This window comes from Lupinus angustifolius, unplaced genomic scaffold (genome assembly GCF_001865875.1).
Source record: "Lupinus angustifolius cultivar Tanjil unplaced genomic scaffold, LupAngTanjil_v1.0 Scaffold_371, whole genome shotgun sequence".
Classification (NCBI taxonomy): Eukaryota; Viridiplantae; Streptophyta; class Magnoliopsida; order Fabales; family Fabaceae; genus Lupinus; species Lupinus angustifolius.
The window spans coordinates 315,814-342,440 of NW_017727768.1; the positions used below are offsets into that span (position 1 = coordinate 315,814).

Sequence of the window (26,627 nt, forward strand, 5' to 3'; positions counted from 1 at the left end):
ACTGTCACAACTATATTACACTACAATTTTAGTATGTTATTGAAATCACAATGATGTGGTTGTATCGGGTCGCAGTTCAACTGCGTCGGACCGTATAAGATTATATCATGTCGCATTAAATTTAAAAATATTTATTAATAACAAAATAATTCACACCACAAATACCACACTAACAATAATTGTAGTAATTGCAACCATTACCATTATCACGATCGCAGACACAATTTAAAATACTACTTATACAAGTAGTATAAGAAATTATTAAATTGTATTAATATTTGACATGATTTGAATAAAATAGACTTGTACATTGAAAATTAAATTAAAAATAAATGAGAAATATGTGGTGAAAAAGATAAATAATAAATAAGGGTATGTTTAGAAAATAAAGAACAAATGTATATTTGATTTTTAAAATATCAAAAATTGGAATAAGTGAAAATATTGAAACTTCAAAAAATATGGAAAAGATGCAATTTAGTAATTACTCTAAAGTTAAAAATGTGGTTCTTCTTATGTATATTATTACATATTAGTGTGTTGATCAGCACTCTCTGTCGATCAATCTATATTCTTATTTTTTTCTGATATATAATGTATTATCTTCATATTATACTATTCAAGAAAAAACAATTTAAATATAAGAAATATAATATATAAACTCAATAGAGAGTGAAGATATAAATAACAGAATGTGTGAAAGATTAATGATATATTAATATAAAAATGAAAGAAATGGAATAATGTGTGGAAGTTTATAGTAATTATTAATGAGAGAGGTTACAAAAGATAAATTTGGAATATAAAAATTATATCATGGTTGTGGTTATTACTTATTTTGGCTTTATTAATAGTATAAAAGTATAGATATAGATCATTAAGTATAATAAGTGGTTGAAATCATTATACTCAAATTAATCAATAAATATATCTAAGTTTGGCTAGTCAATCACTTCAATTCACCCTTGAGCTCACTTTTCATTTCAACTCAAGGCCAACTAAACCCTCTTCCAAATACATTGCTTTAATCATTAACATCATCTAATCTAATAAGGTAACATTGTTACTTATCTTTCTCTCTGGCTTTCATTTTGTAGGCAAGAATTAGTGAGGAAAGAAATTGTGAAGAAAGAAAGAAGAGAGATTTATGAATTTTCTCTTCTTTGGTTTAGTGTATAAATAGGGAAGAGAGAATAAAAATTGTGGGGCTCATGTCCAAAAATTTTATCTCCATGATTGGGAAGAAATTAGAAAGAGGGGAGGAGAAACTACACAATTATCTATCATGCATTCACACTACTACTTGTCTATAATTTTTTTCCTATTTATTCTTGGGATGTTTTTGTCTTTTTAAAAATAATTTTTTTTTTCTTTTCTCATTTTCTATTCAACCGAATAAGAGAGTTAGAGAAGATTTATTATCTTTTTTCCCTCTTTTTTTCTCTTTTATTTCATACCAAACAATATAAAAGTTATGTCTCTTTTTCACTACTTCCCTTCTTCTCATACTCTTTCTCACATCTTTTTGTCTTCATATTTTCTCCCCTACTACTAAAGGAAGCACAAATGTCATTCTTTTTTAGTTTTCATATTCGTTTTAATTGTCTTTTTTATGTTAGTGATAGTTCAAAATATTTTGGAGTTTTTGAATGAGCTATCCAAATGGTTAAAATACTTTTATTTTAGTAAAATATATTTTCTAAAACATAAATTTTTTGAAGCGATCTTAATAAAAGTATTGTCAAAGTTTAAATTTTGTAATGAATTTTATGTTATTTAGAGACCAAAAATTAAGATAGATAAGTATAATGATATATGATTGGATTGTTAATTTATTTAATTACTATTAAAGCGTATAATGTGCTTATTTAATCTATTGCATTTACATATATAAGAAAAACATGTTCCTCATAATATAAGGGAGTTTCTTCTTCACTTTTTCCTTCTAAAACATGTCCATATTTTTATCAAAGACTTTCACATAATGTATCATGTGACTCTTCTTTTCCAATGCATCTCACCACACTATAACCTTTGTTACTCCGCCACTTGTCAGCTCATGGGGAATCCGAGCCAAAAACCTCCATCATATGTAATACATATCATCTCACATGTGTCATAAATACATGTGATATTGACGCAATTTACTTTTTCAGCCTAAGCATATTAAACCTTTCATTTTCTAAAGTTTTATTTAATTTTTTATTTATGAAAAACTCTTTCTAACCTTTTAATTTATTTAATACAGATAATCTCTTTATCATTTATTGTTATTATTATTTTTATATGCTATCAATTACCGATGTATAAGAAGTTAATACAAATAATTTGAAACACATTTTTAATAATAAAATTGTATGTATTAGTTTATTCCTTCAATACATTTATTCGTTTATTATTAATATTTGTATTTAAATGTATTTATTTTTGAATGAAATCATTAATTTATTACTTTATTTTCTCACCATCAAATGTATTGATTTTTTGTTTATTTTTCATTGATTTTTTTTATTTTGTAGATCTTATCTCATAGATTTCATTATTTTGTAGATCCCTTCCAATTGATTTCATTCTTTCATTGATGTTTATTTTTTGCTCTTTTGACCTAATATTGATTATTGTTGTGCATTTAGTTCATTTCATATTGATTATTTTCAAGAGCTGAATAAACATGGAAAGATTTTTAGAGCACTGAAGCAACGTAAATGTTACAAATCAATCATCTATATCATCGATATTATACTCACCAATGTCTTAATTAATACTAAAATTGGTTGAGTATATAACATTCATATTTATCATTAATTATTTTGTTTACTATTTTTGTGTAACAAGTTCATTTATAACTGGAAAAAGTTTCTATTATTCTCTTTCACTAGAAGAGTAGAATAGATGCAAGAATGAAGAAAATAATATTTAGTGGGCTTCTTTGTTCAAGAAGATCAATGATCATTTTGTGTTTTAAACTTTTAACTTTCCAATTATTTTGTATCCTCTATGTTTGTTGTGTGACTATTACATGGATTTTGATTCAATAGCAATTTTTACATGATTGTCATTTATTTTCCTCATTTTCCTTATGTATTTGAATAGGTTCGAATCATGTGAATGTATAAGTAATATGTATGTTCTTAACCATGTGTGATCTTTGTTATAACTCAGAAAATGGAGAATAGTATAAGGATAGAAAACTTGCATACTTTATATACAGCCTTATTCAAAGCAAAAAGAAAACATAACCGACCATATTATCAATGCCAATAAAGTGGTCATTAATCGGTTTTATTCTCCATAAACACTAAAACCAAAACAATTATCTAACAATCCCTCTCTTAAACTAATGCATCTGCGTTTTAGTCTCGTTTGAGCAATCAGGATGACTGTTTGCCTCGCTTAAGCGAGAGACACACAGAGATTTGACTCCCACAACTGCAAATTTGTCGCTGGAGCGACCCCTCCTTGCTTAAGCAAGAAACACACAAAGATTTGGCTCCTATAAATACAAATTGTCGCTTGAGCGACCCTCTCTCGCTCAAGCGAGAGTCACGCAATGATTTTGGTTTCTAAAACTTTAAATTGTCGCTTGAGCGACACCCTCTCGCTCAGGTGAGAGACACGCAGAGACTTTAGCTTCTACACATGTGAATTGTCGCTTGAGCGACAGTGACACTTGACATTTCTTCATTCTCTTTAGTAACTTCACTCATTCCAAGCATGCCATGAAGTTTCTCAAACTGCTTCAACTTTATTGGTTTTGTCATGATATCTTCAATTTGATCCATCATTCGTCAAGTCTTTTAAGAAATGGAATCTTACATCAATATGTTTGATTATCTCATGAAACACTGAATTTTTTGATAATTGTATAGCGGAGCTGTTATCACACATAATTGCAGTTTATATCTTTTCTTCAACTCCAAGTTTCTTCAACATCCTTCTGAGCCAGACGCACTGACAAGCACACAATGATATTGTTATATACTCTTCTTCCATAGTGGAAAGAGCAACCACTGATTGTTTCTCTGAGGACCAAGAAACAGCAGCAGACCCCATCATAAACACAAATCCAGAAGTACTTTTTCAATCATCTAAGTTGCCGACATAGTCACTGTCTATAAAGGTTGTGAATCTCAAGTTATTTTCTCCTTAATTATAAAAAATCTCAAGATCAGTTGTACCTTTCAGGTGCCTTAAAAAAAAATTTGCTGCAAGCCAATGAGACATAGTTGGACTGAACATGAACCTGCTTATTAGACTAACACTATATGTCAAGTTAGGCCTAGTGACAGTTAAGTACATGAGACTTTGAACTACCTGCTTATATAGAGTTTCATCAACTCCAAATCCACCTACATCCTTGGACAACCTCGTACCTGGGACTATCAGATTCTTTACTACATTGCAACCTCCCATGTTAAACCTGGCTAATACTTCTCGTGCATACCTTCTTTGGTAGATGAAAATTCCATATGATCCCCGCTTAACTTCTATTCCAAGAAAATGTCTCATCCTTTTCAAGTCAGACATATCAAATTTCAGCATCATTGAATTTTTAAATTCATCACCCATGGCTCTATCATTCCCAATAAAGATCAAATCATCAACATAAAGACTTACTATTAGTATCTTACCTCGTTGCGACTTTGTGAACTGTGTGTATTCACTGAAACACTTCTCAAAACCTTCTTGCACAAAGTAAGCTTCAATTCTGCTATATCAAGCTCGAGGTGCCTGTTTAAGACCATACAATGCCTTTCTCAACCTATAGACATTATCTTCTTCTTTTTTCTTTATGAATCCCTCAGGTTGTTGCACAAACACTTCCTCCTTGAGCTCCCGTGAAGAAAATCACTCTTCACATCAACTTAAAAACCTCCCAACTGAATTGTGCAGCAATTGTGAGTATCACACGGATGGTATGAAGTCTTGCCATTGGAGCAAATAATTTAGTGTAATCTACTCTATTACGTTGTGCATACCACTTGCCACTATTCTTGCTTTGAGCTTCTCTACACCCCCATCTTTGTTAAACTTAGTTTTGAATATCCATTTAACTTCATTAGGTTTGACTCCTTTTGGCAGTACAATAAGTTCCCAAGTCTAATTCCTCTATATGGCTTTAATTTATGTTGATATTGTTTCTCTCCAATTTTTGCTCTTCATTGCTTCTTCAAATGAAACTGGGTCATGCTCAATCATCATCATCATTACATTCATATTTTCTTCTTCAGATAATCCTTCTCTTGTTTCATAATCTGCCATCCAACCTAGTGGTTTTCTTCCTCGTTCACCCCTCCCTTCAGCCAACTCTTCATATGTATTTAGCTCATTTGAACGTGCAGGTGCCTCTATCGGACTGATATTCAAATTGTTTCAACCTATTTCACCATTTTCCTCTTCACCCGGTTCATCCTCTCCATTATTTTCATCCTCATCTTCCCATTCTAATAAATCTTGATTGATTTCTTCTTTTATTCTGCCCCAGTCTCAACATTTCCCTTCTTCAAAAGTAACATCTTTACTGACAAAGATTTTCTTTGAATCTGGATCATATAACCTTGGACTCATCTTTGTTATAACTCAGAAAATGAAGAATAGTAGAATGATAGAAAACTTGTATACTTTGTATTCATCAGTTAAGTGGTCAAGGGTATCTCAAAGGTAAGGAACTAATCATTTTTAGGGTTCGTGGCTGCCTCTCTCAACAAGTGTCACTCTCAAGAATCAAACACTTGACCTTTTGGTCTTCCTGAGAATTTAGCCGGGCCTTACACCACTAGACCAATGCCTTGTTGGTGGATATATATATATATATATATATATATATATATATATATATATATATATATATATATATATATATATATATATATATATATATATATATATATATATATATATATATATATATATATATATATATACCCTTTTAATTAACTAAAATTAAAAATATATATCTATCTATCTTCTATACTATATATACTACATATAAAGGAGAACTTCTTATAACTACCTATATGGTGTAATTATCTCTTACCTATTTTGCCCTTTTAATTAACTAAATTTACAATATTTTCTCATATAATAAAAATATTAATGAAAATTAGAGTAAGTTACATACACCAAAAATATCAAACCTCCAATGTAATTTTTCATAATATCACTATTCATTTTCATACTTTTTATCATAAAAATGATAATATCATATACACTCCAATATGGATCGGTAGGCACGAAGTGCATGCGACACACTATTATATATAAAGGGAAAACTACAAATAACTATCATGACATAATTTTTTCACATTCTAAAATGAGTGGGGAGCACTTACTCCAAGAGTAAGTTTTCTAAACTTACCCACATCTTAGCCATCAATTTTATGGACATCTAATGATTTAGATGTACTCACTAATTCAAACCATTGGATTTCCCTAGAATTGATGGCTAGGATGAGGAGTAAGTTAAAAAAAACTTACTCTTAGAGTAAGTGAATCCTTCCTATTCTAAAATTATCTTTTTGTTTCTCCTCCATTAATAACCATCTTAAACTTCCAAATATTACTTTTATTCTTTTTCACAATATATCATTATTTTTCCATACATTTTATTTTTATTTTTATCTTAATCTTCTTACATCTTTGGTTTTTATTGAATTTCTATGTAAAATTTCTTATATTAAATTATTTTTCTTTAACAAATGTAACAAAAAAATGATACATATCAGAAAAAATAAGAATGCAAGTTGATAGGCACGAAGAGCCAATCGACACACTAGTTTTATATATAAAGAGGAAACATGGTGTAACTACCACCATGTATGAAGTGATTTTTGTTTTCCTATTTTACTATTAACACTTTTTAGTTTCTACAAAAAAAAAAAATAATCATATATAACTACTATCAATATGTTAACTATCCTCTCACCTTAATTTGACAATTAAAATAAAGTCAAAAATATATAATATAAGGTGCACACAATAAAAATTACAATATAAAATATATTCAATACAAAAATTATTTTGATACGCCTAAATAAAATATATAAAACTTAAATATTTGACACCATAAAGTAAAAATATAGATCGGCAGGCACGGAGTGCTTGTCACCATACTAGTATATATAAATGATAAATTTATTTACACCAAATTTAAGTTATATTAATTACACTATATCTCAGTCATTCATTTTCTTAAATCTAACTCATCAAATTGGTGAGTGAAATAAATAACGAGAAAAAAAAATCTTAAATAACTTTTAAGTTTAATACATTTGGTTCGTTGAATTTAAGAAAATTGACAGTTGAGATTGAGTATAACTAGTGTAATTTAATTTGTGTATAAACAGATCTCTCCTTATATGTATATATATATATACATATATAATTCAATTATATTATATTTATTGGCATCCGCATAAATGGCTTATAAAACTTATTTATATCATTCATTGTTTTGGTAAGAAAATTTATATATCATTTACATATTTAAATATTGAATAGTCATCAACTTAATATTAAATTATTTATAAAAATTTATGTTAAATTTAGTATACTATAAACTTTTTTATGAATCGTCCTCACAACCTAAAATTTATGAATACATACTATCTTGGTATAGATGACTTTTTGTCGAAATTGAAGAGAAAATATACATTTATATTTTCCCTCACTGAAAGTTTTTAATATTGTCATGAATTATGACATTAGTAGGTATATCTACAGTTATGCAAAAACTTTACACACATAAAGAAAGAAATAAAATAAAAATAAATAACCAAACAAAAGATCAAGGAAGATACCAATGGTTCCTAGGTACAAATGTTCGATTCCTGATCGCGATACTTGTTAAGAGATGGATAGTCACCACCTCGAAAGGGATTAGCTCTTCATTCATATGGTGAAGGATTCTCGAGGATAAACTAAAAAAAAGATCAAGGAAGATGAACATATGGCTTCTCTATACAATCAATGCAAATTCCTAAACAGGTTGGATTTGCAAATTGTTATGTTCATCAGTTGGTGTGGAGTCTTTGTTGTCATCATGAGAATTCATCTCTTGAACTGGTGGAGGACTAACAATGGTTGATTCAGTAGAAGCATCTTCAGAAAGATGGTTCCTCATCTCCCTATGTTCCTGACATATGGCACACCAATGCAAGCAACAATGAACCATGCAAGGGTCACATGGTGAGTCCTGAAAATGAATTAGTAGAGTGAGTCAGTGATAGCATTTGGTGCAAGAAACAGGACAGAAGAATATACTTTTTGTGTTATCTTTGGTTAGTTCCATCGAAAGACCAAAATGTGTTACGATTTAGGCAGTCTTACCCTCGCAATATTCTCACAAGCGAGGATATTGTTTCCAGGTTAGGTAGAAGACTACACCAAACAAAAAATAAAACTCACATTTTTATTTTCTGGCATATACCAAATGAAAAAGTCTACAAATTTCTTTTTTGAAAACATGCAAAGGTTCTACCAATTGGATCATTTTATAGTAGGCATGAGTCTTTGCATTAGGAGGGGAGTAAATACTCTAATTGTTGAACATACAAATATGAAATATTCACTCAGTTAAAGAACTTGTTTGTCTATAAATCTACTGTTTTTGGAAGTTCTGTATCTCAAATTGTATGGACATGATGATTTGATTATTTGTAATTTCAAATCACTTTAACAGGTTCATTGAAGAAGACTAGAGTGTGATGTGTTCTAATTTCTTAGTCTACAAAACTAAAAAATAGCTCCTTAGACCTCAATATTCTAAAAATGAAAAGAGAATAAAAAAGCTTTAACTTCAATTTCAAATGTAAACGAAAATAATCAAGTTTTAGTCTCACTAGATGGGTCGGCTAGTGATGCCATAATACTTTATCATGGATCATATTTGTTAGCAAATCCTTGATCACAAAAATTTATATTTCAATTGAGCGACACCATAATATCACAGATTTTTTAATACTAATGCTACTTATAAACATTGACAGAGTAACAACAAATCCTATGAACTACTTTAGAAATATATAAAATGATGTTAATAGAAGCTAATTTAAGTTATAACAATTTCTTACAACATTTTATTCTTCTTCAACACAGGTGAGTATAAAACTTGGATGCATGTCATCATGTGGATCCCATTTCAGGTTTCAAATCATATTAGAAACCTTCTGCCCTTAAAAATGAACCCCAAACATAGTATGGTTCAGGTATGATTGTATGAACCTATTTCTTCACTTTTTAAGTTATTATCATGAAAAGTGTTGTTTAAGGTGAACCTAATATGTAGTACACTGAAATATAAATTTGATACTCGAGATTAATGATTGAATCTAGTAATAACTAGTGACTCAGACTCTTCAATAATAACAAGGAAATTAAAGAGAGCATATATGCTGTCACTCTATGTACCACTTTATTTGAAAAATGAATTTAATTTAAAAATTTAGTAGCAAGTGACACACTTTTTAGGACAACTATGTGCTCCCGAAAGAAAATCACCTTGAGATGATACTTCTTCTGCAGAGCTTGTCTAAACAAACCAGTATAAATGCCACACATCCACCAAGTAAAGAAAAGGCCTTCAACAATGAGAAATGATGTCTGAGGATCAATGCCATTGAAAAGTGCTGTTGCTGCTGCAAGAGCCATTCCTCCTTCCACACACATAGCATGACAAACACATGCATTTTTCCATGGAATATCTTCTCTCATTGCTTCAACATTATGTCCAAACAGAACACATGGACAGAATAGCCCAGTCCAACCTACACACCACAACCATCATAATTGGAATTCAGATATTCTCCAATACTAGATAGAGATTGCGACACATGTCACAAATAAAATTTTAACGAACATGATTTTAAGTTATTTTCAATAAAACAAAATAAAATTAACAGTCTATTTTCTCCTCATATTCCATTATTTGACTCTCCAGTACTGGAGAGGAGCTGAACTCCATTAATTCATTATTAAGTAGGTGTTTGAATATGAATTGTTGTGTAAGAAAATCATGTAAGAAGCTAACAAAGAAGGGTTTCATCATAGCAAAATTTGGCATGAAGCCAAGGTAGATGTACTTCTAAAGTTTTACTAGAGTTTAGTTTCTTGATTTTAAGTAAAGTCCCCTCTCCAGAATAGAAGAAAGAAACAATGAAAATCTCTGATGCATTAAAAAGGCAGCAATATGAATTTGATAGAGTAATGGTAGTTGTGACGTTATAGAGTCTCACAATGGTAATGTTGTTTGTCTTGTGACTTGATAATCATAAGTTCGTATCCTGGAAACAGCCTCTTCGCTTGCAAGAGTAAGGTTACATACATTTATACTCCACATACCCGCATTAGGTGGAAGTCTCTATTCTGGATCTCCCATAGTTGTCATGTTTGGTCATTGTAAGTTATTAATATGGAAATTATTTTTTAAATTGTTATAATAGTGAGGAAGAATTAGGATGATTTATTTCATGAGTTGTAGAATGTGTAAGGTGTGTCCTAGCACCTTCAGCAAGTAGGTGTAAGGAATGCAATGAATAGAAATAGAAAAAAGGAAATCCAAGATAAGCCAAGTGTTGCTGATAGTGTAAGTTAATCATAATCTAAGATGATTCATATTAGTGCATCAACTTTTTTTGCAGGATAGAGTGATATAATCTAAGCATTTTTTCTGTTTCCCTTTTATTATTTTACTTTCAATAAGTAGTTTGATCTTGAATAAATCTCTCCACTATGCAACTAGTAGCATTTTACCCTTTCTGCAAATCTTTATTTCTTCAGAAACTCTACATTACGTAAAAGTCATACATTACATATCAACAAGGTTGGTCTAGTAGTATAAGGCCCTACTGAATTCTTAGATCGGCTAAAATGTCAAATATTCAATTCTTATGAGCGACACTTATTGGGAGGAGCAACACATATCTCAAAATGGATTAGTTCCTTCCTCATATGATAAGAGAATACCATTGATTAAACTGAGAAACAGGCATACGTTACATATTCCACACATAGAATGTAACATCTTGACACATGAATCAATTTAATAAATGGTAAATCAGATAGAATCTTACAACTATCAGTATCTTCTGCACAACCACAGATTCCAGTTGCCCAATCTTCATCAGCAGGGGGTTGGTAGGTTTCAGGAAGAACTTGTCCACATTCAATACATCTACGAACATTATACTGTGAAAAAAGTTTATTTCAATCATCATTATTAATGAAGATGAACATAAGAATATAAAGCCAAAATTTCACTAAATAGTTACAACTTACAAATCAAATAAAAACTGGTTGACCACATCTTGATTAATGAGTTACATTATGTTGATAAAGGAAAAAGGGTATTGCCTCTTTTTTACAAATTCGAGATATAAAGTAAGTCTTTTCTGCTATATGAAACAAACGATGTCATAATGCTTTATCAATAATTGTAGAAAACTAAAACTTAATGAACTTCCATGAATATGAACAAAAGGACACAAATCTAAAAACTAAGGATAACCAAAACTATATATATCTGAGTGAGTCAAGAACAGTTTTCATGTAAAAATTATGAGCACAATAAACCTATAGATAGTTATGATTAAAAGTTAGTTAACGTGCATTTATCTTTAAATATTGATCATTCAGATAAGATATAATATCCATAATAATTCTTCTCATTCTCATACTAACAATTGTTCTCATTTCTTATAATAATAATTATTCTAATTTCTAATAATAACTATTGTTCTTACTAGAATCACTTCCTATATATACAAGCCAATTTGGATAACAAGCATAGCAGATCTTATAATTTTTAGCAAAACAATGCTTAAATTTGAAGAAACATTAAAAAAAATTGGAAGATTACTTGTGAAACTTCAATGGGTTGGTGCAGTTCTCCAGGAGTAATATCCTGCAATGCAGCTTGTTCTTTAGTCAACTTCACGTACCTTTTCTCTGCCATGTTATCACCACTCTAATAAAAAATGCAAAAATTGCATCAACAAAAAAATAATACAAATATATAGAGATAATGGTCAATGATAAAAGCTATGAATAATGTATATATAAGGTAAATGATAGAACAAGATACGTATGAAGAAAAGAAGGAATGAATATATATATAATATAATGTTAATAACAAATGATGGTGTAGTTTTATAAACCTGAAATGATATGATTATTGTTGAATGATTATGTAGATTTGAATATGTTGGATTTCTGGGATAAAGTAAATGTTTTTGTTGGATGAATGATGATGCTATTGTAACTGTTAACTATTTGGTTTTGTTTTGGCCTCTATCTTCCCCTATGTCTCGGCATTACTTCTCTTTCACACGTCTCAATTAATTAAATAACGTGCATGCTTTCACTTTGTATGTTTTTCTTTTATGGAGTCTTCCTTACCATAAATTACCAGGAAAATTGTGTCATTTGTATTTAAAAATTATTTCCATAAACAAATAATAACTATATTTTTCTAACAACATACTTAATAATTAATAATGAATCGTACATTTTTGTCTAGTATAATTAGAGGTGAATATGAGTTGGGTAAGCCTTGTTCTTTATCTAATCCTAAAAGTTGGTTAGGTTATTTTTTTGAAGCTGACTCAACCTTAGACCCGAGGTTAACCTAACCCTAAATGTCAAATGAGTCAAATGTTAAACTTAGCCTAGACCTGATTAAATATAATGCAAAACTCTTTGATATAAAGTCTTCTCAGTATTACTTACTATTATAGATATCTAATTTGAAATGATGTATATAAAAATGTTTTGTTATATATATATATGACAAATAAATCAGTATTTTGAGTCAAAAAGATGTTATTATTCTTTACACAATTAAATATTTATATACAAACAACATAATGAACTAGTGACCTTAGAGCAGATTATGTTTGTCCCTTATCCAGCACTAAATATTTATCAAGTCTAATTTTTAAACTCAAACATATACACAAAGAAACTTGACTTATGATCATATCAAATTAGGTGAACATATTTATCGGATCGTGCGCACTGAGAGGTATAACATATAGAATGAAGATCTTCTATACTTATTGATGTTTTTAATAATATACCAAACCAATCAAAATAGGTTAATTAATTGAGAATTTGAAAAATACTATTAGTTAGGAATCCTTATCTTTAACATATATGCTCCATTTATATAAATGACTATTTTAATTTTTATAAGGACGGTGGAGAGAACATCATCTAGAGTTTGACTCACGCGCTATGCTAATTAACATGAAAATTACATTAACAGTGATTCGGTGTTCCTATTGGAGCTTATCTTGTCTATATACCCTTCTATGTATACATGGGATATTTTTGTAATTTTACGTTATCAAATTTATTAACAAAAAACTAAAAGTGTAAAAAAGAACAGTGCATTATTTGAAGTGAGTAAAGGAGAATAGGAGAATAGGAGAAAAAAGAGAGAAAAGGAAAAGAAGAAAAAGATGAATGCACCAGATCGTTACGAACGTTTCGTCGTCCCTGAAGGCACCAAAAAGTAACTATTCTTCTTATTCTCATTCTCTGTTTTTATAATTTCTGTGTTTTAAAATTGAAAATGAAAAAATGGTAAATTTGATTGAAGGGTTTCTTACGAGAGGGACACGAAGATAATAAACGCAGCTTCTTTCACAATCGAGAGAGAAGACCACACTGTCGGCAACATCCTCCGCATGTACAACCTCAACCCTCTCTCTCTCTTTTTATTTTCCGAGTCGGTAATGTTGTTTGTCTTGTGACCTAAATATGTATGCGTGGAAATAGCCCTTACGCTATTTATTTATTTCCGATATCTCGCTAGGTGGGAGTCTCGTGCTGTGGGCGGGAAGAGATGCTCATAAACCCTAATATTGTTTATTGTTTTTGGTTTCTTCAGGCAGCTGCATAGAGACCCTAATGTTCTATTTGCTGGATACAAGTTGCCTCACCCTCTCCAGTATAAAATTATTATCAGGGTTTGTTTCACTTTTCATTTCATTTTTTTTTGTATAATCAAGGGTATATCCTCACGCTATGGGTACGCAACTAATCACTTTCGGGGTCGGTAGCTGCCTCTCCCAATAAGTATAGCTCACACGAATCAAACCTTTGACTTTTCATTTCATTTATTTAATACAACAACTATTTTTTTATTTAACATGGATTGAAATGGAGGGACTAAAATCACATAGTCATAAAAGATGAGAACAAATGCAATTAAGCCTTTTACTTACAAGTTATTTGGTATAGCAAGTGATACTGAGTATTGAAACACAATTCTCTCATTTTGGTAGAGAAATTGTTCTCTTGTACCAATTTGTATTTCTTTTGCGAACTGAATCCTTTTAAGGAACGAACCAGATTTTTTACCTACAATTTGAGAAAAAGAAAAGAAGATTAATTAGTTATGTATACTCACTTACATGAATGAGTTACAACAAACAAGAAAGAATTTTATCCTTGGATATTTCTTCTATTTTGAAACAAAAGTTTATTTAAACCTACGAGAAACAACATTAGAAATGACTGTGCAAAGAGTTATAGAAACCCTACTGGATATATCTTACCGTACCGGTATTTGACAGGGTAACGTAGCGTGTACTATGTACCCGTACCAAAGAGAACCACGTATCAGGAGGTGACTATGATACAAAGTAAATGATGCAAATCATCCCATTTTGGCCGTTTTAAATCTTTTCATGTATAAATATATTGAATTCACACTTTCATCTTATATGTGTATGCTTTTTCTGGTTTTTATTTTCCATACTTCTGGGAACTGGGTAGTACATATTTTTTGTTCGATTTGTGAACAAGAGATTATTACTGTTATCTGTTTTCTTCTTGTTTCTGCAGATACATACCACTAGCCAGTCTTCTCCGATGCAGGCATATAATCAGTCTATTAATGATCTTGACCGGGAACTTGATCAATTGAAGAATGCCTTTGAGGTATATTCTTATCTCTTTTTATCGTTCTGTAACTTCTGTGTACAAGTGAAATTCTTTGACATTATCGATACTTGTTTACTCTCTTATAAGATATTAGATAGACTTTAAAACTGTATCATTCGTCTTGTATATAAATATAGAATCAGCCATTACTCGATAGAGTAGTTGCAGATTTCTGAAATTAGACCATATCATATGAGTATATGACCTTTTGGTGTTTCTCATTCTTACTCGTACTTACAGCGAAATTAGAGTTTGACTGAGGTTACTGAGGTTTCAGCATTCGTAAGTCATTTTATTTCGAAGAAGAAATATTTGGCATCTCTTGCTTTGTTGTAGCCAGATTATAGTATTAGAAGAGTGATTCACCTTTAATGTTGTCTTTCTCTTCCATGTAGAAAAATGTATGCTTTGTGACTTCAACTTAGGATAACATCTATAGCTTTATGTGATGGCTTGGGAGTTGGCTTTTCCTTCTAAAAGGGTGTTGCCTAATAAACAACAAGTGGTGGTGATTCACTTGGTTTAATATAGTTCTTCTGAAATATACGTAGCAATTGTCTCTTCTCTCTTGTTAGCTTTTATGGGGCGAAATACGTGCTCCTTCACGTAGTGGACTGTTATATATCTCTGATAGTGTTGAAAGACGGGAAAAATTTCTGAAACTTTGTACATTTCTTTTAGATAACTCAACTGTAGTATATGCTACTTTTGTGTTGGGAAGAGATAAATTCTTAATGGATTTGTAAGTACCCTTAGTTACACATTCAAAATTTTAATTGCAGGCGGAGATGACGAAATTTTCGAGGGACTACTGAGTTTCATTCAAGATTGAAATGGCGTGTGTTGGAAGCCTTCCCAGATATTCAGATAGCAAATCAATCCCTCCTAAGTGGAATTTAATTAGGATGTTTTCTGTGTTTTATTAGACTTGTTAAAGATTTGATGTGTTGGGCTATGGAGCTTTTACTGTGGGGAACAATCTCAATGTTAACAATGTATTAATGGGAGTTCTTTACTCTTTGGTTTTTGATTATTTATGATGTTTATATCAAAGGCTTTAGTGATGTAAGGCCCCGTTAGATTTTCATGATGACCAAAAGGTTAGATGTTTGATTCCTGTAAGCGATATTTGTTGATAGGGGTAATTACACACCCTGAAAGAGATTAGTTCCTTACCCAAAAGGTGAGGGAATACCCTTAGTAGGGATGATATTAAAAACCGAACTTGTCGGTACCCGTTCGATCCCAACTTGAATTTAACGAAGAAAACCAGTTGTGATTGAGTTCAGGTAAAGCTCGATTCCAGTTTTTGGATTCGGGTTTGGTATAATTGATATTGTACTCCGAGCCCACCCTGAACTCATTGAGGTTTAACCAGTTTGGCTACTTTGTAAGTGCAGCATAGGTTATTAGTTATTACTTCGGTTCTTCTTTCATTTATCTTGAGCACATCAGTCTGGCAATAATGGAATAACGTAACAGAGCAAACCAGTGTTAGGCTAAAGGTGGGGAAGGGTGTGATGTAAGCATTGTTGTTTTAAATTTTAAGCCACATTCACGATGCCAATTTTCACAATTCATCATTGAAGCACCCATATATGGAACTTTTTTTCGGGTTTCGAGTTAGATTTAGGATGATATTGTTAATTTTAACCCCGTCAAGTTTGAGTTCAGGTTTTAGATTTTGAGTAAGCATAAATTTAATCTCGATCCACTCTGTTATTATTCTTAACCCTTAGTAGTATAAAAAAGGCTTTATTTCCCTTTCTTCGCCATATACAACCCTAATATACCCATGCTAAGTTATTCTTTTTATTAAACCAAAATATTTAATTGAAGAGAGTGCAATGGGTACTTCAAAAAGTGTTGATAACAGGAAAAAGGTTAACAGCGTTTTTATTTATATCTTGAGAAGTTAAGTAAAGCCTTTAGACTTTCACCTCTTATTCTTTCTTCCAATATTATTTTTCATTCCATTAATGAACTTGCATTCAAGCAATACCATAATTTATCTCAAGGAGTTATGTGGGTGGTACATGGGTACGACTTCTAATGAACTTGCATGACCTTAATTAAATTGTTTTCTCACAACTGACCAGAAATTATAATCAACCATATCATTATGTATTGAGTGAAATTTATTGTTTAGATTACAAGCTACACCCAAACCATATTCTTGGTTTTTCCCACTCTTTTAAGAAGAAAAAAGGGTAGAGGAAAATACACAAATGGATAAGAAACAAGCTACATGCATGATATTAAACCTAAGATAACAATATACTACATAAAAAAGGGAACACATCTTTTATCCCACAATGTGTGTCACTCTATGTGTTATGATTTGTGATTGGTCAGAAAAATACTTAATAATTAAACTTTTAATTTGAATATATTTTTTTAACTAATCTCAACTCGTGCCTATAGAGTGGTACAATTTGTAGGAGAACAAATGTATTCCCATAGCTTAGGTAGGTTCAACTGTTAACATGCCAATTGATCTCTAAATGATGATATTTCCTCAAAAATGGGAAGTCTTCTTGATCTATTTGAACCCCATGTATATAATAATTCATCAATCCCTTTGACAAATTCATCATCAAAGCCCAAAATATTCATAAACTGAGATTGGGGTAAGTTAGAATTCAATTCCTTCAGCAATTCCTCAGCTCTTCTTCTGGACTTGAATTCATCACACCCGGGAAATTTTCCTTGCAAAATATCTTTTAAAATGGTATTTGCTTCTTCATAACGAGATTGTCTCATAAGGCATAGACACAAGTTGCATGCCTTATTGGCATCAGCATCTATCATTTGTGCTTTCTTGAAAACCACTTCAGCCATCATATAGTTTGCCTTTTGCATATAGGCCCAACCTAAGTTTCCCTGCACAATGCATGGTATAAGATTACAATCAAATGATGTTTATATATATCGGGAGCAACTCACGTAAGAACAATACACAATGGTAAATGTATATGACTATCAAACGATCAATAACTAACTTTTAATTATAACCATTTATGATTGGTTCTAAGGTCTAGATTTATTTAACTCATAGGTTAAGTGCCCATAACCATCTTCCCATCAAAGTTAATGCAAACATAAAAACAAAGTATTTAAGAGTTTGTTTCACTAAGTCAGAATAACAAAACAACCACGCTTAAAATTATCATTTAATAGTATACTTTCGGGCACTATTTATTTGAGTGCAATAGAATATAGAGTAGATTCAACAACGCTTTTGAAAACAATGATTTAAAAATGTAGAGGTAAATGGCTGCCATTTTCTTTAGAAGTTTCATGATGAACATTGATTTTAAAGTTTCAATCCAAACAATAAAGCCTGAGCATATAACAATAGAGTAATGATGTATTATCCTACACCACAAAAAGTGGCATATATCACTTGTAGGCCAATAATTAATAAACAACTTTGTGATATATGTTACTTTTAAATCATTTTCCAACTTCTTTATGGTGTATAAGAATATTTAGAAAGGTTTATAGGATTATATATCATTTTTGATAAATATATGAATGATTTAAAGTACCAATAATCTTGCAGTTTCTTGCTTGATGGAAACTTGGAACTTCTTGCCATGAGATCTAGCAGTCCTTGTGGTCTTTCCATTAAAGGCCTCACCTTGGTAGATTAATCTTAGCTTTCTCTTCAGTAATTCAATTTGCTCATCTACTCTTCCACATTTCTGTTTTACAGAAAATTAAATTAGATAGATCTATATATGATTGGTTGTTTAATTCTAAAGATCATTAACACATTTCACTATTAAACAAATAAACTGATAATATAACTTACCCTTCTTAACTAATTAGAGTAAATAATGAAATCATACAACATATTGAATCTTGGAGAATGAATATCATGTACAAGGATGCATGTTTTTCCCCCAAAGAGTGTCATCATCCTATGAGTATGAGCAACTAATCTCTTTCAATACGAAATTAAAAATAACAGATGAATGATTCGCTCAGTTAAGTAATGAATTTCGCTGAGTGAAATTACGCTAAGTGAAATTGGTTCGCTGAACGATGAAAATCACATTCACTAACGCGATAAGACTAAGTCGTTGAGCGACAAATTCAAAAGTCGATGATCCCCTCGCTAAGCGATAAGAATAGGCTCTAAGCCCAGCTCACAATCCAGCGAGGGCAAAACCACTTAGCGAAAGTGAATTATTTAAAAGAATAAGATATTCATAGTTGTGTATATACCTTGTAGAGGTCAAGAAGAACATTATCAAGTGACTCTTGGGAATGTTTGGAACAAACACTTCTAAAAGATTTGATGGCTTCAATAGCTTCTTCAGCTCTATCTAATTGCTTCATCACAACAGCCATGTCTTTTAGGGCACTGTCCACTTTGTCTCCAACATTAATTGCCTTCCAAAATAGCACAATTGCTGCTTCTGGGTCCTTGTCCACCAACTAAGATTATACACAATTGTTTGTAAGAAAATTATAATAATCATTAGTATCACACTATGCTTTTTGATTCAATTATGATTACATGGTTATAGACAGAAAATACTTCAACAATTATGATTAATTTAGAACTTGGCTAAGGGCAGATATAAATCCTTCAATGGGATCTTCGCCGGTCTTAATTTTTCTTTACTATTTTCTTTCCCATGTACCAAAAAAATTTAACTAGCTTGTTTGACTTGTATATGTGTATGTATTTACACAGTCAAGTAAGCAAATGGGTCTAATGTAATGAAAATTTATTAGGGTTACCCATATAAAGAAGAAAGAAAGAAAATAGTGTCTTATCATAAAATATAAAATGTAGAAAATCTTTGAATTTGGCTATGTTCTAAAATTTACATAAAAAATATCTGTTTTGCATCTTTTTTAATGTAGGTGGATGCAGGGGGAGAGAGATAATAGAGATACAGTATAAAAGTTAATATAAGAATTTTTTTTTATAAAAATATAAGAAAAGAAAAGTGCTACATGTACATTCAATTCCTATACCAATTAACACCCCATAACAGAAATAAAGGAGAGATAAAAGACATTGAAACTGAAACAGTTAACTTAGTTTAACACTGTCAAGTGAAGTCATTAATGTGGTAAAGTTGTTGAGGAAAGAAAAAGAAATAGGTGGTAAAGTTTGTGACTTTGTGACATTATTCTGAGGAACAAAAAGAGCTCCACTTGTTCTACCATGTTGTTACATATTATACATAAATAGTCAATTCCAAATAATATACTTTAGCAGTAAAGCACTAAAAGCTTTAATATTTAACAGTTAACACCCAAATATGTCTCACAACCTATAAAGTATATAGAAGAGACAGCATAAACTTAAATTATTTCATAATATGAACCTAAACTTTTTCCCAATATCCATATAAAACTGAAACAAATCACTAAAAAATAACATGAAATTAAAAGAGAAGGAGGAATAAAATAAAGATGGTGCAATTATCATAGTATATCAAGATTAAAGTGTATTAATCTGGACTAAATTCTAACAAATATTCATTAATTTACTCGCAATTCACTTTAACCTCTAACGTAAAATTACCTTTAAAGAAACCATAACATGTGAATTATTCACTTTTACTTTATTAACTGAGTATAATGATATTAACAATTTATAAATAATTCATGTATTTTCATGTATAAAGTATAAGTAAACTATAGAAAAGCCATAATATGTAAATGCATGTATATATATACCTGAGCATGTTTGGCTTTAACATAAGGACTGTCTCCATAGGGTACTTTATGAATAACATGATAAAGATCATCTTTTCTTCCTTGTGAACTCTTTCTGCAGAAACTTCCTTCCATGATTCTGTTTCTGTTACTCACAAAATCACATAACAAACTCTATCTGTTTTTTTTAGTAAAGACACAATTATGAAAAGGGTGAGAGAGATTCAATTCTACAATAAGAAAGAGAAACCAAAGGATAGATGAAATTAATATAGACAATGAATATGTGAAGTAAACAATGCATATGTGAATGTGGATGGGACTGCGTCTATATTCTTTTTAGCATAGTTGCAACACATAAAACTTAATCATGTGCCCATAGGCCAATTGGTATGTGACATGTGGCGTTTTTCATTCAACATTTGTATGACCCACTGTCTCTTTTTTAGATATCAGATTAGGAAAACAATAACAAATTATTGTTTTTGTCGTTGATTAAAGAATGTTGGATTTCTCTTAGGGATACTTATTAAGAGAAGTAATTATGTATTATAAAGGGTATTAATTTCTTATTTATCGGGTGAGAGAATATATTCGTTAATACCAAAAATTAAAAGATTAGGAAAAATATTTTTTTCATATTAACATGGTGGTGATTGTATGGAGTAGATGTGAGGAGTGGTACTTGCTGCGAGTGAAATTGAATTTGATTGTATATTAAACTTGTATACATGATTATTTTCTGTCTCCGTACATTTTTTTACATGGTGCTTTTATCACAATTTTGAGAAAATTTGACCGATAGAGTCTAATTGTAACAGGGATATTGTTGTAGAAATTCTTAAAATCTTAATATTATTATTGTAAAGTATAATTTAAAACAATGTTCTGAACGAAAGTAGATGTTCAATCAAAATTCTATATATGCATCCAAACAAATAGTATATTTTTATAGATAGTATTCCATTATTATTTCTATTTATTTGTCGTCACATGTCTCCTTTAAAATTTTAATAATGTATCTGGACAAAAATTAGTATATATCAATTAAATTTGATTATATATTTATGAGTAGTGATTAATAATTAATATTTGATGAAATGGTGTACCACTACTTTCTGCATCTAACCTCTTTTATGCAAATGGGGGAGAGTTTTGTTTGAATCCATTAATTGCATAATTATTAACTTTTACAATACTTATGTTCAACTAAACTCATTCCGTTAATTATGTAAAGAATGATTTCATAACTCTTACCCAACCTCCATTGAGGTTGCTCTAACTTAGAAATTTTGCATTTGGGAAAAGGTGGCTTGATAAAATAAAGCATATAAGTTGATATATGTATGTGTTTGAGGTATTAAAAAAATGTCATTTTTATAAAATTAAATTCTGGTGAGAATAGTGAGAGGGAATTGGAGTTAGGATTTCAAAGTATTTTGTAGGCATGTAAATTTTATATCTGGAGCTGAAAATAGGAAAATTGTGTAGTTGTCCAATTGAAACTTAGTTGGTCATACTTTATGTGTCTTGTAGTTATACATTATTGGGGATAATGCAATTGTAGATTGAAGTTCCCAATGTCAATAGAAATTGTGCAGTAATTATACATTAAAGGATGATGATAACAAATGAAATGTCTAGTGTGATGATAATAACAGTAATGAAAACATATAAGGAAGTGATAATGGAAGTGACAATAATGAACATGTGATAGGTGGTGGCCGTATTGACATGAATGGCAGCATTGGCGGGAAGGTTGTCATGGTGGGCCATGATCACCACAACAACATGGTGGTGGATTACATGTACTAATAATAATAGTGAGTCGTATTAGGGATGATAATTATGATAAAGGGCAAAAACAAAGTCACTCAAATGTACACCATTAATAATATCTCTAATAAAATTACATTAATATTTTAAGATGTACACTAACAAGTCGATGTTGTTAAGGTTTAAGAAAATAATTTTAGATTAAAAATTATAACATCTAACATTTTCAAAAATACTAAACTTATATTTTTATGAATAATTTACTCCGTTTGTACTTATTAAAAAAAATATAGTTACAAAGAATTATTAAAAATATTAATCTTAAACAAAGAAAGAGTTATAGTTTAACCTTATCTTGATGTCAGTGTTTGTAGGGTATACAAAAGAACATTGAACCTGGACTAGAATCAAGTCCGATTCAGTTTGGTGACTTTCTAAAATGTGAAGTACAACAATTGATTTTTCACAACTGGTTACAGGTATTGTCATTTTCGCCAACTCATGTCATTAATAAAGAAATGAACCCAAAAAAGTAGTTAATACTTAATACATGAATATCTTTTACCCTCTATCTATAATTAATTACACTATATCTTAATTTTTATGTATCTAGACACAGTTTTACATTTCATTATAACATCAATATATCTTAATCTTTATGCATGTATAGTTCTATACCAAAATTTATTATATTTTTATGAGCAAAACTTTTAAGTATGGTGATGATGGGAATGTGTTGGTACCAGGTGTGAAAACCCATTAACTATTTATTTGTCACAACTATACCAATTGAGTCGATTCTCAGAGACATTTATACACCAAACATTATGTTTTACTCAAGTTACAATAGTAAAAAATATTATTTCTTCTATTTCATAGTGTTATTTTACTTTTACTTTAAATTACCATGACCATTTTAAAAATTGGCCAATTACTTTTCTAGAAGCTATTCTACTCTTATCCAGTAGTTATAAGTACTAGTTTTTTTGTTAATTAAAATTCCTTTTCTTCTCCCTAAAATATAAATATAGATATTCTCATTAAAATATAACATTCATTAGTAATTTGTATATCTATTAACTTTAAAGAACAAAAATATTGAATGAAGGGCATGAAAGAAAGGGTTGAAAATATATATGGACTTATGTAGGGTGTCCCACATGAATGATGACCTATTCTAGATTCCATATTTGTGACAGGAATAGCCAGTGTATTAATTGATGAAAAAAAATGTATGAAGCTGAGTTTTATATATTATTATTATATTATTTACTATTCATGTTTTATTGTTGTTGATTCTTTAAGATAAGTAGTATAAACAACATATGATATATTGATTATGCATAAATCTTTATACTGACAATACATATATATTACACTCTATTAATTTTAGTTATGGACCCATTAAAAATTATGACATACATAAAATTAAAAATGTCTTCCACACTGTGGATACAACTTTAGCTTATACATAATATGTAATAAAATAATATAACATATAATAAAATAATGAATATAATCCCAAAAGGATATTAAAAAAACATAACAAAAATTGACAATCTTTTTTCGGCAAAACGAGTAATAAAGACAAACTCACTTTAAATAAAATATTCAGAAATAAAATATTTATTTCACCCCTTAGAAATAAAATATTTATTTCCTAAGTGATAGCTTAATATTGTCGAGTATAGTATTCTCTTAATATTGTCGAATATAGTATTCAGAAATAAAATATTTATTTCACCCCTTAGAAATAAAATATTTATTTCCTTAGTGATACCTTAATATTGTCGAATATAGTATTCTCTTTTGTAATTATGAATATCTCTTGTTGTTAATTTAATATCATTTTGACAATACATCAATTTGTACCAAACATTTGACATTGATCTTAATATTAATAGTAATACTTCATTGTGCCACACATGATCTTAACATTAATAATTCTATGAGAAAAAGAGTTAAGTTAGCTAGCTTGACACCCCAATACCTACACAACTTTTTAATTCCTGGTAAACTTTTACCTATAAAAATGTATAAATTTTACAAGATATCAAAATATTTTTATTTTATTTTGCAATTACGTTATTTCTGGAAATTGCTTTTAATTTTATGGTACCAATTATTTATTTAATTTATATTGTTTAATTTATGAATATTATAAAAATAATTGTTGAATATATCAGTGAGTAACTTTTTATAGTAAGTAATATGATGAATATTATATTACGTTATATACAGTCATCTACAATGTAATATTAATCTTATATTAAACTTCTTAAAAAGTAGAATAATCTCAATTAAAGAAATAAATTATATAGAAAGTGATTCTAAATTTGTAATTTTTTTATATCTTTAACAACTTTGGAATTGTTACTGTTCTTTTGTGGACGAGTCTGGTAGGTCGGACAAGATATCTTCTTGTAAATCAGGTGAGCCTGGCAGAAAGGTTGGGCAAGGAGTCTTCTTGGAGATATTTGTGTTAAGCTTAGACCTGTTGATGAAGGTACTTGAAAATGTGTTTCGACAATCAAGTCAATATGAGTGTGAATCCATGCATTTCTGTATGTCAAGTTGCTTTTGAGAATTAAGAGGTTGAAACAATTGTGATAGACTTGTCCCTTGTGAGAATTTGAGCCTTAATTGTGGATGGATTATTGTATGCCATCTAATATTCTTTCATGTGTGATTGTACTCTTGATTACTTGCACTATAGAACTTGACTTGTTTCTTCTTGATACTTGATATTCACATGCACATATTGAAGTGATCTAGGCATTTCTTTTGAATAAGCCACTTAGCCATATAAGCCTACCTTGAACGAATTTATCCTTTGATAGCCTCTTTGAGACTTTAACCTATTTCATTGTTATTTAGCTCATTACAAGCTTAAAAGTGAAAAACCATGATTGTCCTAACCTTAGGGAATTTTGGAGCTTTGGAATTGTTTTGGGAATATGTATTAAGTAAGAAAGGGTGCATTTTTATTCCAATTTTGTGAATTCTTGGTTATGTCTTAATGATGGTTAATACAATTGTGTACATAAATGTTCATAAAAGGTTGAGTAAGGCAAAGAAGATTAGAATTAGAGATTTGGTCTTATTTTGGGTTGAGTTTTGCTTACTTTTTACTTATTCCCCATTGTTCCTCTATTCCATTTGGTTTGACCTACATATCCTATATTTATCCTGCCTTGCCCTAGGCCCCATTACAACCTTGAAAAGTCCTTTTGATCTTTATGTGCATGTGCTTATGATGTTGATGTTAGAGGCTTGTCAAGCCTATGGTTGTGTTTGTTTTCATGAAGTGTTTTGAGTGTAAACACTTGCAACCTAAGACATATGAGTGCAAACACTTTAGAGAGCATATTTTGTGAGGTTCTATCATTGTTGTGACTCGCCTCTTGGTTTGATTGATTTCGTGGCATACTTGAATTTATTGGATGATGTTCATGGATATTTGTTGAAAGAATTTTGGTCGAGAGGGGTTTTATTTTTCCACTCTCAACAAATCGTCCCTCGCAAGGTACCAATTTGTAAATAAAGTAAGTGAACTTGGTTTTATTCTTTGTTCGCCATCTCAGATTTGTTGAAATAAATTCCAATACCGGTATAATGGTTTCAAGAATATTCCAGTAACAACTTACTTCTTAATAATCATCTCAATAAGTTATTCCTTCTTTGCCCCATCTCGACTTTGTTAGAATAAATTCTAACGCTGGTACAATGGTATCGAAGCAATCCCTTATTACATAATTATTATGTACCTTTGAATACCATCTCAGTTTTGTGGAGTAAATTCCAACACCGGTTTAATGATATTCTAATGTACAAAAATGATGAATAGTCAGTTGTTAGAGACAAATAAATAAATAAAGTACAAAATAATAATAAATTTAAGTGACCTTTATTTATTTACTCCCTTTCGGGTTCGTTTTATTAACAAACCAAACTTCTTCCTTAAGGAAGGTTGGTATTAAAGAATAAATAAATTGCGGAAATTAAATAACAATAAATAAAAGTTAGTAAGTTAGTTTCATCACTTTTGTATATTAAAAGGTGTTTTCAACAAATAAATTTATTGATAACACTTTACTATTTTACAATTTACACCTCTTTCAAGATTCAATTGTAGTATAGTATAGGGTTATATCAAACCACAAGGAATTTCCTAATAAAATAAATCATCTGAATATGTCAATGCACAAATAATGGGTTAA

At 30.0% G+C, this 26,627-nt stretch overlaps 3 protein-coding genes across 3 annotated transcripts; 1 reads left to right on the forward strand and 2 right to left on the reverse strand.

The window, feature by feature from the left end:
• Positions 1 to 7,920: 7,920 nt before the first annotated feature.
• LOC109341124 (cell number regulator 6-like) lies at positions 7,921 to 12,303 on the reverse strand. Its single transcript, XM_019578952.1, has 5 exons — positions 12,153 to 12,303; positions 11,855 to 11,962; positions 11,070 to 11,184; positions 9,499 to 9,764; positions 7,921 to 8,194 (listed from the first exon to the last, which is right to left on the reverse strand). Exons 2-5 carry the CDS (start codon positions 11,948 to 11,950, stop codon positions 7,979 to 7,981), a joined length of 693 nt encoding a protein of 230 aa, XP_019434497.1. The 5' UTR covers positions 11,951 to 11,962; positions 12,153 to 12,303; the 3' UTR covers positions 7,921 to 7,978.
• Positions 12,304 to 13,370: 1,067 nt separating this feature from the next.
• On the forward strand, positions 13,371 to 15,981 carry LOC109341119 (DNA-directed RNA polymerases II, IV and V subunit 11). The gene is made up of 5 exons (XM_019578946.1): positions 13,371 to 13,510; positions 13,598 to 13,687; positions 13,889 to 13,967; positions 14,848 to 14,943; positions 15,729 to 15,981. Exons 1-5 carry the CDS (start codon positions 13,458 to 13,460, stop codon positions 15,759 to 15,761), a joined length of 351 nt encoding a protein of 116 aa, XP_019434491.1. The 5' UTR covers positions 13,371 to 13,457; the 3' UTR covers positions 15,762 to 15,981.
• A 1,068-nt stretch (positions 15,982 to 17,049) lies between these two features.
• On the reverse strand, positions 17,050 to 20,887 carry LOC109341120 (protein SULFUR DEFICIENCY-INDUCED 1-like). Its single transcript, XM_019578947.1, has 5 exons — positions 20,653 to 20,887; positions 19,180 to 19,392; positions 18,498 to 18,653; positions 17,428 to 17,829; positions 17,050 to 17,234 (listed from the first exon to the last, which is right to left on the reverse strand). The coding sequence occupies exons 1-4, from the start codon at positions 20,764 to 20,766 to the stop codon at positions 17,428 to 17,430; spliced, it is 885 nt and encodes a 294-aa protein (XP_019434492.1). The 5' UTR covers positions 20,767 to 20,887; the 3' UTR covers positions 17,050 to 17,234.
• Between the last annotated feature and the right edge of the window lie 5,740 nt (positions 20,888 to 26,627).